Consider the following 14,082-nt stretch of genomic DNA (forward strand, 5'->3'; position numbering starts at 1 on the left):
ATGGCACTCTCTCCCACTGAATGCAATGGCTAGAATAGCCCTTTATCAAATGATGGTGCTGCCACGGTTTCTCTATCTTTTTCAAAACATCCCACAAATGCTACCCCACCACTGGTTTCGTGAGATGGATTTAATGGCCATCTCCTTTCTGTGGCACAATTGTAGACCGCGCTTGGCCTACACCATCTGTCAACATGCTCCATATGATAGGGGCCTTGGCATGACTAACGTATACCTATATTATCTGGCATTGCAGCTCTTGGTGACAATGACTGACTCACCGTAGGATTGTCCGACCCGGCCTATAGAGTGGAACTTAACTTGTTAGGATTTCAAAGAATAATGGCAATGCTCTATGGTGCCGCTGTCCCAGCTACACTACTGGAGGTGACCCAGATGGTCTCGCTTGGGTGGAGGGCTGCACTTCGCCATACAGGATGGAGCACTACAGTCACTAAAAAGACTCCCTTGTGGCTGGGCACATGGTTGAGGGAGGTGGCAGCGCTTGAGGGATTTAGTCGCTGGGGCACACAACTGTGGGATGTCTGGTCTGTTACACACATGCACTCCTTCCAAGAGCTCCAAACTGAACGCACACTGTCTACAACCCAATTCTATAAATATTTACAATTGCGCCACTCACTACATATGCACTTCACACAGGGCACATCACTCCAGGAGTTCAGTCCTCTTGAGGCAAAGCTTATGGTGGGTGCTCTTGGGAAGGGTGACGTCCCCCAGATCTATTGGACTCTCATTGTTAATGCCCCTGATAAAGTGAGTCACCTCAGAACCCGGTGGGAAGGCTGACTGGGACCCCTGGAAGAGGAGGACATGCAGGATGTGGTGATAGCACCCAGAGTCATCATGATATCCTCCAAACTTAAACTGATACAAACTTACTATCTCTACTGTGCATATGTCACTCTGGACCGTCTGTTTAAGGTGGGTCTCCCTACATGACCCAAATGTTTCCGCTGCTCCCAGGCTCCTGCAGATTTCTACCACATGGTTTCATCCTATTCAGTCAGAAAACTGTACTGGGAGGCGGTGGTCACAGAACTCTCTGCGGTATTGGGATGGGAGGTGGAACTCTTCCTGCTGTTGTTGTTATTGGGAGTGCTTGAGGGCATGGAGGGGGCACGCAAGCAGACCAAGCTGTGTTAGGCACGGCCATTATGGTGGCCAAACAGGAAATAGCATCCCACTGGAAAGCTTCGGCACCTCCTACAATAACTCAGTGGCGACATGGGGTGGACTGGTGCTCCCATCAGGAGAAGCCGGGATATGGGGCCAGGTGATGCCCCGCCAAATATAGCAAGATAGGAAGAAAATGGTGGGGGACTCAGGAATGGATCTGATGTATAAAATCTGTGCTACATTGATTGCTTGCCTGTCCTTTGGTTTCACTCTCGGTGCAGTATTACCTATCTTTTTAAATGTAAACAAAAGTGGTTGCGACAAAATGCTCTATATGCTTTTGACCTGCTGTATTGTACTAAAATCAATAAAATAGTTTATCAAAAAAATATGACGTACAATAACATATCACAAAGGCTACAGAATGAGGTATTAGGAGACTCAAATTGGTGTAGAGCATTCAGAGTCCCTTCTTTCACTAAAACTCTCCCCTTGCTCTGCAGGAGTGTCAGGGGACTCCAAATGTTCTTACACGATTAGATTGAAATGAATCAAACTTGTTTTCCTTATACTGTTTGAAAGTGCTACAGGATGGTCAGCAAGCATGAATTCTACAGTTCATTAATCTGGGGAAAATACATGTTAAGATTATTAACTTGGTTTCTGTGACCATCGTACTATCAGCTCTCTTCTCTTATGATATTTATATCATAAGGTTTTTGAGGCTGTATCACATCCTGCCATGCTTTTCACAACCTCATAAATTCTGGTTGCCAACATCACAGTTTTCTCTCTTTCACCCATTCACGTGAAAGGCTGGGTGGTTTCAGCACACTATTTTGTGGAGTTTGACTAACATAATATGTTATGAGTCTTAAGTCAAATTCTGTGTGCAGCAGTAGATCGGAGTTGTACCCACATGGTGTTGCCGGTATCTTGCCACTTATCTCTATATTTTCTTCTTCTGCAGAAACCGTCACCCAACTCCCCTTGTTTGACAGTAACGTCTATGAGGTGAAGCGAATGAGTGAACCGGGTGTGTCAGCCCCTTGTTACCTGGCAGTGAACCGCGAGCGCATACTGGTGGTGGACAAGACCGCACAGGTAGGTAATGAAATATCCCATGAATCATTTGGGTGCCAGCCATACCCATGTAATGTTTAAAGTGGAGGTGCAGATGAATTTCTACAGTGGCAGCATCCTCTCCTGCTAACCTCAACAGGACAGGAAGTACTTTTCATTTTTGGTAACTGCTGTTGTAGGAAGTTGGCTCTGTATATACTAACTCAAAGTGAGAGATAGTGTGCCCAGAGTCCAAGGGTTCCCCATAAAGGTTGATAGTGGCAAAATTAGATAATACTAATGCTCTATTTTGTGGTAGTGTGGTCGAGCAGTAGGCTTATCAGAGGGTAGTGTTATTTGTTGTACACACACAGGCAATAAATGAGGAACACACACTCAAAGACTTAACTACAGGCCAATAGTTTTTATATAGAAAAATATATTTTCTTAATTTATTTTAGAACCACAAGATTCAAGATTTGAGGTAAGTACATAAAATGCAAGGTACTTCACACAGGTAAGCAGAGAACTTTGATTTAAAACAGTAGTACACACAGTTGAAGTTAAAATGGCAATAAGCTATTTTAAAAGTGGGCACTGCAAAAATCAACAGTGCCTGGGGGAGGTAGGTTTTGGTTAAGTTTCTCAGGTAAGTAAAGCAATTACACAGTCAGTCTCCTGGGCATAGGCAGCCCACCGTTGGGGGTTCAAGGCAACCCCAAAGTCACCGCACGGGCCACACAGGGCCGGTCAGGTGCAGAGGTTAAAGGAGGGCCCAAAACACATAGGCGCCTATGGAGAACAGGGCTGCTCTGGTTCCAGTCTGCTGGCAGGTAAGTACCTGCGCCCTCGGGGAGCAGACCAGGTGTGTTTAGTAGAGCACTAGGGGGGGACGCAAATAGGCACACAAAACACACCCTCAGCAGCACAGGGGCGGCCGGGTGCAGTGTGCAAAGTAAGCGTCGGTTTTGCTATAGGAAGCAATGGAAGGACCCAGGGGTCACTTAGGCTATGCAGGCAGAGCACAGTGGGGCTTCTCAGGCCAGCCACCGACTGTGCTAGGAAGAGAGCCGCCTGCTGGTCACTCCTGCATGGGGAGGTGGTTCCTCTCGGTCCTGGGGGCTGCAGCTGCAGTGCTTGGTCCAGGCGTCAGTTTCCTTGTTACCAGGCAGTCACGGTCAGGGGGAGCCTCTGAATCCTCTCTGCAGGTGTCCCTGTGGGGGTGCAGGGAGGTCGACTCAGGTTACTCACGTCATCGCCTGGGAGTCCTCTCTGCAGTATTAGTTCTCTGGAGCTCGAGCTGGGGGCGTCAGGTGCAGAGTGAGAAGTCTCACGCTTCCGGCGGGAAGCAAGAGTTCTTTCAAAGTTGCTACACCTTCTTTGTGCTTCCTCCTTGAGAGGAGGGGGGCACATCCCTTTTCCTATTGGGGGAATCATCCAATCTCAAGATGGAGGACTTCTAAAGGCAGGAGTCACCTCAGCTCAGGGTAACACAGGGGCTGTCCTGACTAGTGGGTGGCTCCTCCTTGTTTTCCTCATTATCTCCTCCAGCCTTGCCGCCAAAAGTAGGGGCAGTGGCCAGAGGGGCGGGCATCTCCACTAGCTGGGATGCCCTGGGGTGCTGTAACAAAAGGCATGAGCCTTTGAGGCTCACCGCTAGGTGTTACAGTTCCTGCAGGGGGAGGTGAGAAGCACCTCCACCCAGTACAGGCTTTGTTCCAGGCCACGGAGTGACAAAGCCACTCACCCCATGTGGCCAGAAACTCGTCTGGTTGTGGCAGCCTGGCAGAAACTGGTCAGCCTAGCACTAGGAGTCGGACTGGTATTCAGGGGGCATCTCTAAGATGCCCTCTGGGTGTATTTTACAATAAATCCCACACTGGCATCAGTGTGCATTTATTGTGCTGAGAAGTTTGATACCAAACTTCCCCGATTTCAGTGTAGCCATTATGGAACTGTGGAGTTCGGATTTGACAAACTCCCAGATCATATACTTTTTATAGCTACCCTGCACTTACAATGTCTAAGGTTTTGCTTAGACACTGTAGGGGCATAGTGCTCATGCACTAATGCCCTCACCTGTGGTACAGTGCACCATGCCTTAGGGCTGTAAGGCCTGCTAGAGTGGTGACCTCCCTGTGCCACAGGCAGTGAGAGGTGGGCATGGCACTCTGAGGGGATTGCCATGTCGACTTAGTCATTTTCTCCCCACCAGCACACACAAGCTGTGAGGCAATGTGCATGTGCTGAGTGAGGGGTCCCCAGGGTGGCATAAGACATGCTGCAGCCCTTAGGGACCTTCCCTGGCAACAGGGCCCTTGGTACCAGGGGAACCATTTACAAGGGACTTATCTCTGTGCCAGGGCTGTGCCAATTGTGGGAACAAAGGTACAGTTTAGGGAAAGAACACTGTTGCTGGTGCCTGGTTAGCAGGGTCCCAGCACACTTTCAATCATAACTGGCATCAACAAAAGGCAAAAAGTCAGGGGTAACCATGCCAAGGGAGACATTTCCTTACAGCTGTCAAAAACAGGTCTCTTATAGCCCTATGTGAGAGCTGGTCATGGGCAGGAATATAGCCCACACAACCTAATCATAGGAATGTGTAAGTAGTTCATACCGGCATGTGCTAGGCTGAAAGCCTTCTTTCATTATGCAGCCTGTTGTGCAGCCCAGATTTCCACTGCACTGGTTCACATCACTCCTATATACAATACATAGTTTTAAACACAAGTAACACTATCTAGAAATCATGTATATCGGCTGGATCGCAATAACTACAAACATGTTCTTCTGTAGTAGCATTCATATGTATTCAACCTCCTGTAACACATTAAACATGCCTTGCAACAGAACTCTAAGGCCAGATTGCTTGGATCATTTTTGGTGTTCCAACCAGATCTTTGGACTCCTTTCTGACATTTCTAAGACCATAGCATGAAAAATTCATATTGTCACCCCAGTTGTTGATTTAAACGCTCTCTTGGTCCAGAATTTGGTTAAGTAATTATTTCTTAATTCTATAGTCAGATAAGCCATCTTATCTAGTACATGACAATTCTGGCAATTGTTGGTTTCCAAAATGGACTGTGGTGTGCTCTAACGATTGTTGGTTCATGCATGACTAATTTAAAATCTGAGGTCAGAATGAGCTCATTTAGAAACGGATCCAATGAGGTCTGACTTTATGAGTCTTTAGGTAAGCCCACAAGTCTTAAAACTTGTAATCTTGAGCAATTTTTCAAGTCTTTGTTCTTCATATGCAATTTTTTGTGTGCAGTCCAACCTAAATCATATTGGGATATGCAAGTGTCTTTAGTGGGGCCTAATTTTCCTTTCAGCTTTCTCTAATCATCGAAAAAGGTTCCATATTCTGATCTAGAACTTGAAGTTTGGTGCTTATTGGTTGCACTTCATTACTTGAGATTTGCTGGATATTGCAGGCCCCATAGCGTCTAGCAACTCTGTCTGGCTCCATAGTACCATACCTCTTCCACGGAGTTGGGAAGGCTAATAATGATTCTCTCATTTTCCAGTTATGTTGGTTGCTGACCCTCCTCCTACTCAATTCATGTCACTGAGCTAAGGCTGATTTACTGTTCACGATTTCTTAGCATGCTACTTCTGCAGTACCAGAATCTCTTAAAGACCAGGGGATTTTATTGAATATTTCTGATTGATACCTCTAACTGCAGATTCCTCACTTTGTGACTACCTCCAGGCACTAGACTGGAACCGGGACATTTTCTTTGCAGTTCTTTTGCACATCAGTAAGTGGTGTCATGCGGCTCAGCATCGGGTCTGTTCAACCCCAGAGGTGACATTGAGGTCCTTTATAGCCACTGTCTCTACATGCTTATGTCAGTTCCTTTCTATCTGATAAATACTTCTAGCCACAAATTCCTTACCTTAAATTTATCCCCAGGTGTCAGACTGGATCTGGAAATGTTCGTGAGCAGTACCCCTGTGCACCGGTAGGTCATGTCGTTCAGCGGTGTGTGGCATCATCCCCACCAGAAGTGACTTTCGTGGTGCCTGTATACTTGCCACACTAGCATCAGTTCTTTTCTTTCCGTGTCAGTCAGTGCAGATCTGGAGAAGAGCTACCCCATAGTCACTTTTTGACTAACTTTTTTCAATGTTGTGTCAAAGTCTTTTTGAGGTTATTCTCCCACTGTGCCGGGGATGCAATCTAGGAAGACCGGCTTGAAGCCCTGTGGCACTTGTCACTGCTCAGTGTTGGTGATGGACCCGCATCTTGTATGGCTTTTGTGCCTCGAACGTGACCACGATCCTAATGCCTGCTCCAGTTACCATGCCATGTACCTGAAGGCCTTGAGTGATCGCTCAAACTTCTGGTACCTCAGTGTGCGACACCGGGACGATCAAGATCCTGGTTGAGAGGAAGGTCCCGTGAGCGGTCACAGAGTCCAGGATCCTTGTTATGCTCAAAGTCGCTCACCACAGGAAGAAGAAGAAGTCGAAGAGATCTTCGACTTCACATCGGTCAGCGAGATGAGAGAGCCTTGACATTCAAGGCCTGGTTCCAAGGTAGAGCCGGCGACCCGGCCGTCTTCATGCTCCCTAAGTTCCTGGGAGCTGAAGTGACCCCCATCCATTTAAAATAAGTTTAAGACGCCATGCACCCAATATTTGGCGCCCATACCCTCTGGCGTGCCTTCAGGTCCCGAGGACTCGAAAACCCCGCTGCTGACTTGAGCCGTGCCTTCCAGACCGGAGCCTGAGCCCTGTTCTTATGGGCTAGGACTTGGGGACAAATGGGAGGGGTCACCGGACCCTGAGGAATACCAACTTTATGACACCCAGGAATGGTGTAAGGATCTAGGTGAGGTCAGTAGACTGGACACTTCTCCAGATACTGGCATGGTTTCTCCCCCTACCATAACAATGGAGGAGAGAGCGTCCCTCGCAGTGGTGATGAGGAGGGCAGCCGAGGTCCTAGACTTCAGCCTGCCCTCAGTGGCAGTCAAGACAAACACTTTGACAGAAGGGCTTCAGCCAGGAGTGTCCCCATCAGAGCACTTTTAATGAAGCTCTTATTGACGTCCTGCTTAGAACCTGGTCCAAGCCCCTGTACAGGGGCTCCTATGAACAGAACAATTGCAGGCAGTCAGCGGTCAGTCCACCACCACCTGGCAGCCACAGCCTCCAAACCCTCCTGATCTGTCCTCTCACCATCATGGGCACCCAGTGGGCATCAGGATTCGCCTTTACCTGCCCCACTGGTGCTTTGTAACAGACTGATTGTCCGAAGTGCTACTCTCCTTTTTCGTGACTACCCCCTGCCATGCCACCAACCTGCGACAGGATGACGAGGATCCCCTATACTTTCTCTGCCAGAAATTGTCGCCTCTCATGGCCAAGGGAGCAATAGAGAAGATGCCAACACCAGAAGTAGGTTGTGGTTGCTATTCCCGCTACTTTCTGGTGCCCAAAAAAGATGGAGGCCTTCGCCCTATCCTGGACCTACACTCACCTAATTTCTTCCCCAAGATGGAGAAATTCAAAATGCCCACTCTAGCTGAGGTCCTGTCTGTCTTCTACTCAGGAGACTGCTGGATGATACAGGACGCATACTTTAACATACCTATCCTGCCTGCCCATAGTCACTATCTGCAGTTTACTGTGAACCACAAGCACTTTCAGTTCTCTGTGCTCCCCTTTGGCCTCACCAGTGCCACTCAAGTGTTCACCAAAAGTGATGGCAGTGGCTGCAGCTCATCTGCAGAGATTAGGGGTTCCGGTCTTCCTCTATCTCAATGACTAGATTTTGAAGGCAGGCGCACCCCAGGCTGTCATCTCCCACCTCCCCCAGACTAGGGGGGACCTCCTGCACTCACTGGAGTTCACTATCAATGTGCCAAAGTCACACCTGACTCCCTCTCAGATGCTCTCTTTCATTGGATCTGTTCTGGGCACGGTGCAGTTTCAGGCTTATCCTCCAAAACAACAAGTCCCGGATATTCAGGCTATGACACGTATGTTTCAGCCTCTGTCCTGGATTTCGGTGAGGCTGACCCTGAGGCTGATGGGACTCATGGCCTCCTGCATATTGCTTGTGACACATGCCTTCTGGCCTGTGCGGGCTCGACAGAGGGAACTGAAGTTCCAGTGGGCACAACATCACAGGAATCTCTTCAACATTGTCCACATCTCAAAGGGAACAGCAAAAGAGCTGTGGCAGATCCCTCTCCCTTCCCCAACCGAATCTCACACTGCTGACTCATATGTCACTCCTGGGATGGGGTGGCCATCTGGGTGAGGTGGAGATGACAGTACTCTGGTCTCTGGCAGAATCCGGCCTCCACATCAATCTGTGGGAGTTGCAGGCGATCTGACTGGCATTGAAGGACTTCCTACCTTTCATCAAGGGGAGGCTGGTGCAGGTGTTAACAGACAACACTACTGCCATGTGGTACTGCAACAAAGAGGGCGGGATGAGGTCGTAGAGCCTATGTCAAGAGGCTCTACATCTCTGGACATGGCTGGAACATCAGGGCTTTTCCCTTGTGGTTCAACACCTGGCATGCCCTCTGAACGCCAGGGTGGATGAACTTAGCCGCAGATGCTTAGAAGATAATGAATGGCATCTCCATCTAGAGGGGGCTCATTGTCTGTTTCAGCTGTGGGGAGATCCATGGTTAGATCTGTTCACCTCCACGAGAACGTGCAATGTCAGCAGTTTTGCATGCTGGAGTTTCCAAGGCAGCTCTCCCTCAGCAATGTTTTTCATCTACAGGGGAGCTCAGGCCTCCTGTATGCCTTTCTACCCATACCACTCATTCTCAAGAATATAAAGAACGACTGGGCGAAAGTTGTCCTTGTAGCAGCGGATTGGGCATGGAGAGTCTGGTATCTGAGCTACTGAGCGTACTAATTTATCCTCTGATCAGACTGCTCCTTTGGAACGGTCTTCTGTCGCAGCAGCAGGAGAAGATGTTCTACCCAACCCAGCTCAGTTTCTGCCTTCTTGCGCGGAGATTGAGCAGCGGCAGTTGACAGTCTTTGACCTTCCTCCTGAAGTCTGTGATGATATCTTGCCAGCCAGGCATTCCTCCACCAAGATGGTATACACCTGCCATTGGAAGAAATTTGTGGCTTGACGTTTCAACAGAAATATTGACACCCTTCCTGCTCCTCCTTCTCAGGTTCTTCTATTCATTCTCTCTCTTGCCCATCAGGGCTCTGCTCTGGGCACTCCTAAAGGTTATCTTTCTGCTGTCTTTGCAATCCTCAGAATAACTAATCAGTCTTTCTCTTTTCAAATCTCAATTGTACATAGATTCTTGAAAGGTTTATTTCATCTTTTTGCCCACTTCTTCTTTTATCATAACTCAGTGGGACTTGGATCTAGTGCTTACATTCGTAATGTGCATGCTCTTTGAGCTTCTTCACAATTTTCCCATGCTTTTAATCACCATCAAAATAGTTTTCCTTATGGCTATAACATTTGCCTGATGAGTTAGTGAGTTACAGGCCTTATTATCTAAGCCGCCCTATTTACCCATCCATACTGACAAAGTGGTGCTTTGCGCATTGGCCTCCTATCTTCCAAAGGTGTTGACACCCTTTCATGTAGGTCAATCCATCCCCTTGCCTACTTTCTACGCTCCTCCTAACCAATCCAAGGATGAGAAGCCTCTCCATAATCTGAACCCCAAACGAGCATTGTTGTTCCACCTTGACAACACATGAAAATTCTGGGTGGATAATCAACTCTTCATGGGGTATGTCAGAGCTAATAAGGGTGATGCTGTGCAGGAAAGGACTATCCCCAGATGGATCGTGCTCTGTATTAAAATGTGCTTCGCACTGGCCTAGAAGCAACCCTTTGAGGGCTTGCATGGTCATTCCACCAGAGACAAGTAGCTGCTGCGTTAACACACTGAGTTCCGGTCCTGGATATCTGCCAGGTGACAACGTGGGCCTCTCTACACACGTTTACCAAACATTACTGCCTGGAGAGTCAGGTCTGTCATGACGGGCAGTTCTGTAGGACTTCCTCACCTAAAACTGGTCTGCAGACTCACCTCCAGGAATAGCTTTGCTTGCTGCAGGTAGAAATCTCTATCAGATGAACAAGTTACTTACTTTCGATAACGCTTTATCTGGTAGGGACTTTATCTAGCTGCAGGTTCCTTTACCTGCCTACACATCCTCCCTGCTCTGCGAAAGGATTTCTAGGGACAGGGCTATATCCCTTTTAAGGCCTTAGATATCCACACCAGTGGTAAGTGTTTTTCATGGCTCTCCCCTTCTGGCGTGGAAAGTCGTGAAAAGAAACTGATCTCAGCTCGCCTAAGTGGTGCCGTTAAAGGTGCCACAGACATCACTTCTGGCACGGGCAAAACCGACGACGCACGCAGAGCCGATCAATGCCACCTACTGGTACGCAGGGATACTGCTTATGAAAAATCTTCTGGATCCAATCTGAATCCTGAAAAAATTATAAGGTAACGAATCTGCAGTCTCTACCAGATAAGGGGTTATCAAAGGTTATGCCAATGCTACGTGTGAACATGGTGCCCCCCCCCCCCCTTTACCTTTGCCTATCCTGGGGACTCCCAACTTATTCAACAGACATCCAGCACCAAACAGAGGAGGTCAAGTAGAGACACCTCTGCTCCCTAGCTGAAGTTGTTTATGCAGGCAGCCAAATCTGAAACACATTCCTGGGGTACATGTCGGTCACCAGCTCTCCTCTCCCACTGCGGGTTGGGCGGGGATGGCATCATTCAGGGGATCACCCTGTCTATCTTCAACTCTCCTCCATCTCCTCTTCAGGTGTCAACAAACAGGCCTCTGAAAACTTTCTGCCCTTTGCTGAATGTTTCCTTGTGTTCTCTTCAGGGGCATTCACACTTGCACACCCAGGAGGGGGACAGTCAGTACCCCGGCCTTTGCAGAAAGAGACTCCGTCCATACATCCTTCTAAGCAGCAGGCCTGTGCATCACACACACTCAGTGTCTTCAGATATTGATGCCAGGTCCTGGGACAGGCCTCTCTAATCTGCATTGGACACATCTGTCTTCAGTGGTGTCCTCAGCAGGCCCACCTCAATGTCTCCAATCCCAGCACTTGGACAAGGCTCATCTGCCTCATAATCCCAGGTGTGTTTTAGGATTAGTCCCCTCACTGAACCATAGTCATTGGGTGCCTGCAGAGTCAGAGTGGCTGTTGGGAAGGGCATCCCTCAGCACTGTGGACCTTGAGATCAAATGTGTTTGACAGCACCACGTTGCAAGCTCAGAAGACCACATTTTAGATCACAGAAGGCAGGTGGAGAAAAATGTAATTTGCTTAGGTAGTGTTTAGGCAGCTTGGTGCTGGATATTACTGGGCCATGTGGGAGGCGCAAAGACTTGCATCTGTCATGTTGGCTCACAATGATACATGCCTCTCCCCCGATCTCTTCCTTCCCTCAGTGACTGCTTTTTCATCGTCAGGGACCAAGAACTTAGCCAGCACCTTTACATCGCTTCCCATCACCCCAAGAGTGAGCAGCAAGCACAAGAGTGGACCAGATTTGGTGGGGCCACGTTAATCTGGTCCACAGATCTCCGTCATCTGTCAGAAGCCTGGCACCTTCCTCTGGGCAAGCAGCAAAATTCTCATGATCATGATTCTGCATCACTCGCCATGTCAAATGGAGAATATTCTGCTCCTGATGACTCACCTAAGAATTTTATCCTATCACCCTTAAAGCCACACCATATCTTAACAAATCTGCTGCATTTAGAAAGGACTCAGGCACAGTTCTATTAGAAAGCATTTTTCTGCTATTTCTCAGTTCTGTAGAACACCTGACAATCCATTGCTGTTTTTGTGAGAATCATTAAGGAATTGCTTAAAGGGGCACTGTAAATTGAGACCTCCAGCAGCGAGGAGGGAACTCAATACAGTGCAAATTGAGCTGATAAAAAGCCACTTATAACCTATTCACACAGCAGACATTACATTTCTTTAATTAAAAGTGTCTGTTTACCATCCATCTAATGGCGAGCTTTCAGATCCAAACATTTACACCGAAGTAGCCATATCTAAGGTTTCATAGTGAAGGGTGGTGCACGCACCGATCTTAAGTTGGTATATTTGTCTAAATTAACCCATAATTATGAAGGCACTATTGAAAACGGAGAACGCTGCATTTGTTGAATGCTCACAGATGCCTCAAGATCTTCATTGACAGGACTAAAACGTTCAGGAAAACAGATAAACGTTTTGCCTTCTTTGCCCATCAGCAGAAGGGCCATCCTCTTCCTAACCAAGGCACTTCAGGGCGACTCTAACCTGTAGTTGCCTTTTGTTATACGAAACCTGGCCACCCCTTCAAAAGTGCAATGGCAGATATCTTCAGGGCAGCAACACGTAAGAGTTGCCACATTCAGGAAAAACTACTACCTGGATGCAGAAACATCAAGAGAATCTGCAGTTAGGCAAGGAGTGCTGTGACAGCTGTTTTCTTACTATTGTTTGCAAATATAAATACAAAGACTTTACAGTATGCATAAAGTGCTTCTTATTCACTTGACGACATATTATTTACTACTTTGATTCAGATATCCAAATCTATTAAAGTTCTAGTGCTGGAGAAGTAACATGTTAGTTACCTGTAACTGCAGTTCTTGCAGCATTTGTATATTTCATAGATTCACAAGCAATCGATTCTCCTCAGCTTCTGAGGCTCACGCATTCTGTGTATCCTTTCACATTTGCTAAAAATCAGAGGTATGGAGCATGTTCAGAGTGCTATCATCTCATTGTCTGCAGTTTGGGCATTTCTAAGGTTGATTGTTATTAAAGAACTCTGTGTTTAGAGTGTACGCGCCCTTGTCACTAAATACTGCTATTTGAAGTGGGGAAAAGCACCTGGCCCAGATTCTATCCCATGTGACTTGTTTTCCTCTACGCCAGATCTTTGGATTCCTTATTTAAACACTCTTGTCAATGCTGTTGCCAGGGGTAAAGATCTCCCTGAGTCCTGGAGTGGGGCTATTATTGTCCCTATACCTATACCGAAGTAGGAAGCAAGAGACAACCTGGAAAGTTAGAGGACCATTTTCCTGATAGATATCTCCCAAAAGATTTTTGCGAGGTAAGTTCTCTATCGGCTTCAGACCTGGATGAAGGATCACCAGATTTTGTCAGATTTCCAGGCTGGTTTTGGTGAGAAAATAAGTACTATTGGCCAGGTGATTAGATTTTCAGCCGTTTGCTGGAAATATATCACATTAAGAAAATTCCATCTTAATGTGACCTTTATGGACCTGAGCTCTGCATTCGACCTAGTCCTCGGGAAATGTTTGTGGGAGGTTTTGAGACAATATGATATCCCCGAAGACCTATTAACTTTTTTAATTAAACTCCACTCCAATACATATGCTCAGCTTCGATGAAATAGCCATGGGGACCTTACTGATAGGATCCCATTAATTGCGGTATCGGATAGGGTTGCGTACTAGCACACAGCTTATTTTGTTTGTATATTAATGGCATGGTGGTGTGGTTGTCGAGATGTCAAAATGATACCCCAAAATTAGCAAATGTCAGCACTCCTGTGCTGATGTTTGCTGATGATACACTACTCATATCATGCACCCCAGTGGGCCTCCAAGTTTTCCTGGGGGAATTTCAAACGTTTTATGAAGAAAGAGGGCTGGAAATCAATTCAGGAAAAACAAAGTATATGGCCTTAAACCCCCACCAATCATTTAAAAGTAAAATGGAGGTATATGGGTCTTTGAGCGGGTCAGGAGTTTTGATTACCTAGGTGTGAGACTCTGATAAACTCTCCTGGATGCCCCAGCTGGAGCAATTCTTTGATGTTGCATAGATCTGCTGTCATCCTAAACAAGCAT

General features: G+C 47.2%; 1 protein-coding gene across 1 annotated transcript in view; it reads left to right on the plus strand.

The window, feature by feature from the left end:
• LOC138246014 (unconventional myosin-XVB-like) overlaps positions 1-14,082 on the plus strand; it is a 794,810-nt gene that overhangs the window by 688,041 nt on the left and 92,687 nt on the right. Inside the window, exon 41 of the mRNA XM_069200161.1 lies at positions 2,111-2,244. Within this exon, the coding sequence (XP_069056262.1) occupies positions 2,111-2,244 (134 nt within the window). The remainder of the gene's footprint in view (positions 1-2,110; positions 2,245-14,082) is intronic.

The sequence above is a fragment of the Pleurodeles waltl genome, chromosome 7 (assembly GCF_031143425.1).
Source record: "Pleurodeles waltl isolate 20211129_DDA chromosome 7, aPleWal1.hap1.20221129, whole genome shotgun sequence".
NCBI classification, from domain to species: Eukaryota; Metazoa; Chordata; class Amphibia; order Caudata; family Salamandridae; genus Pleurodeles; species Pleurodeles waltl.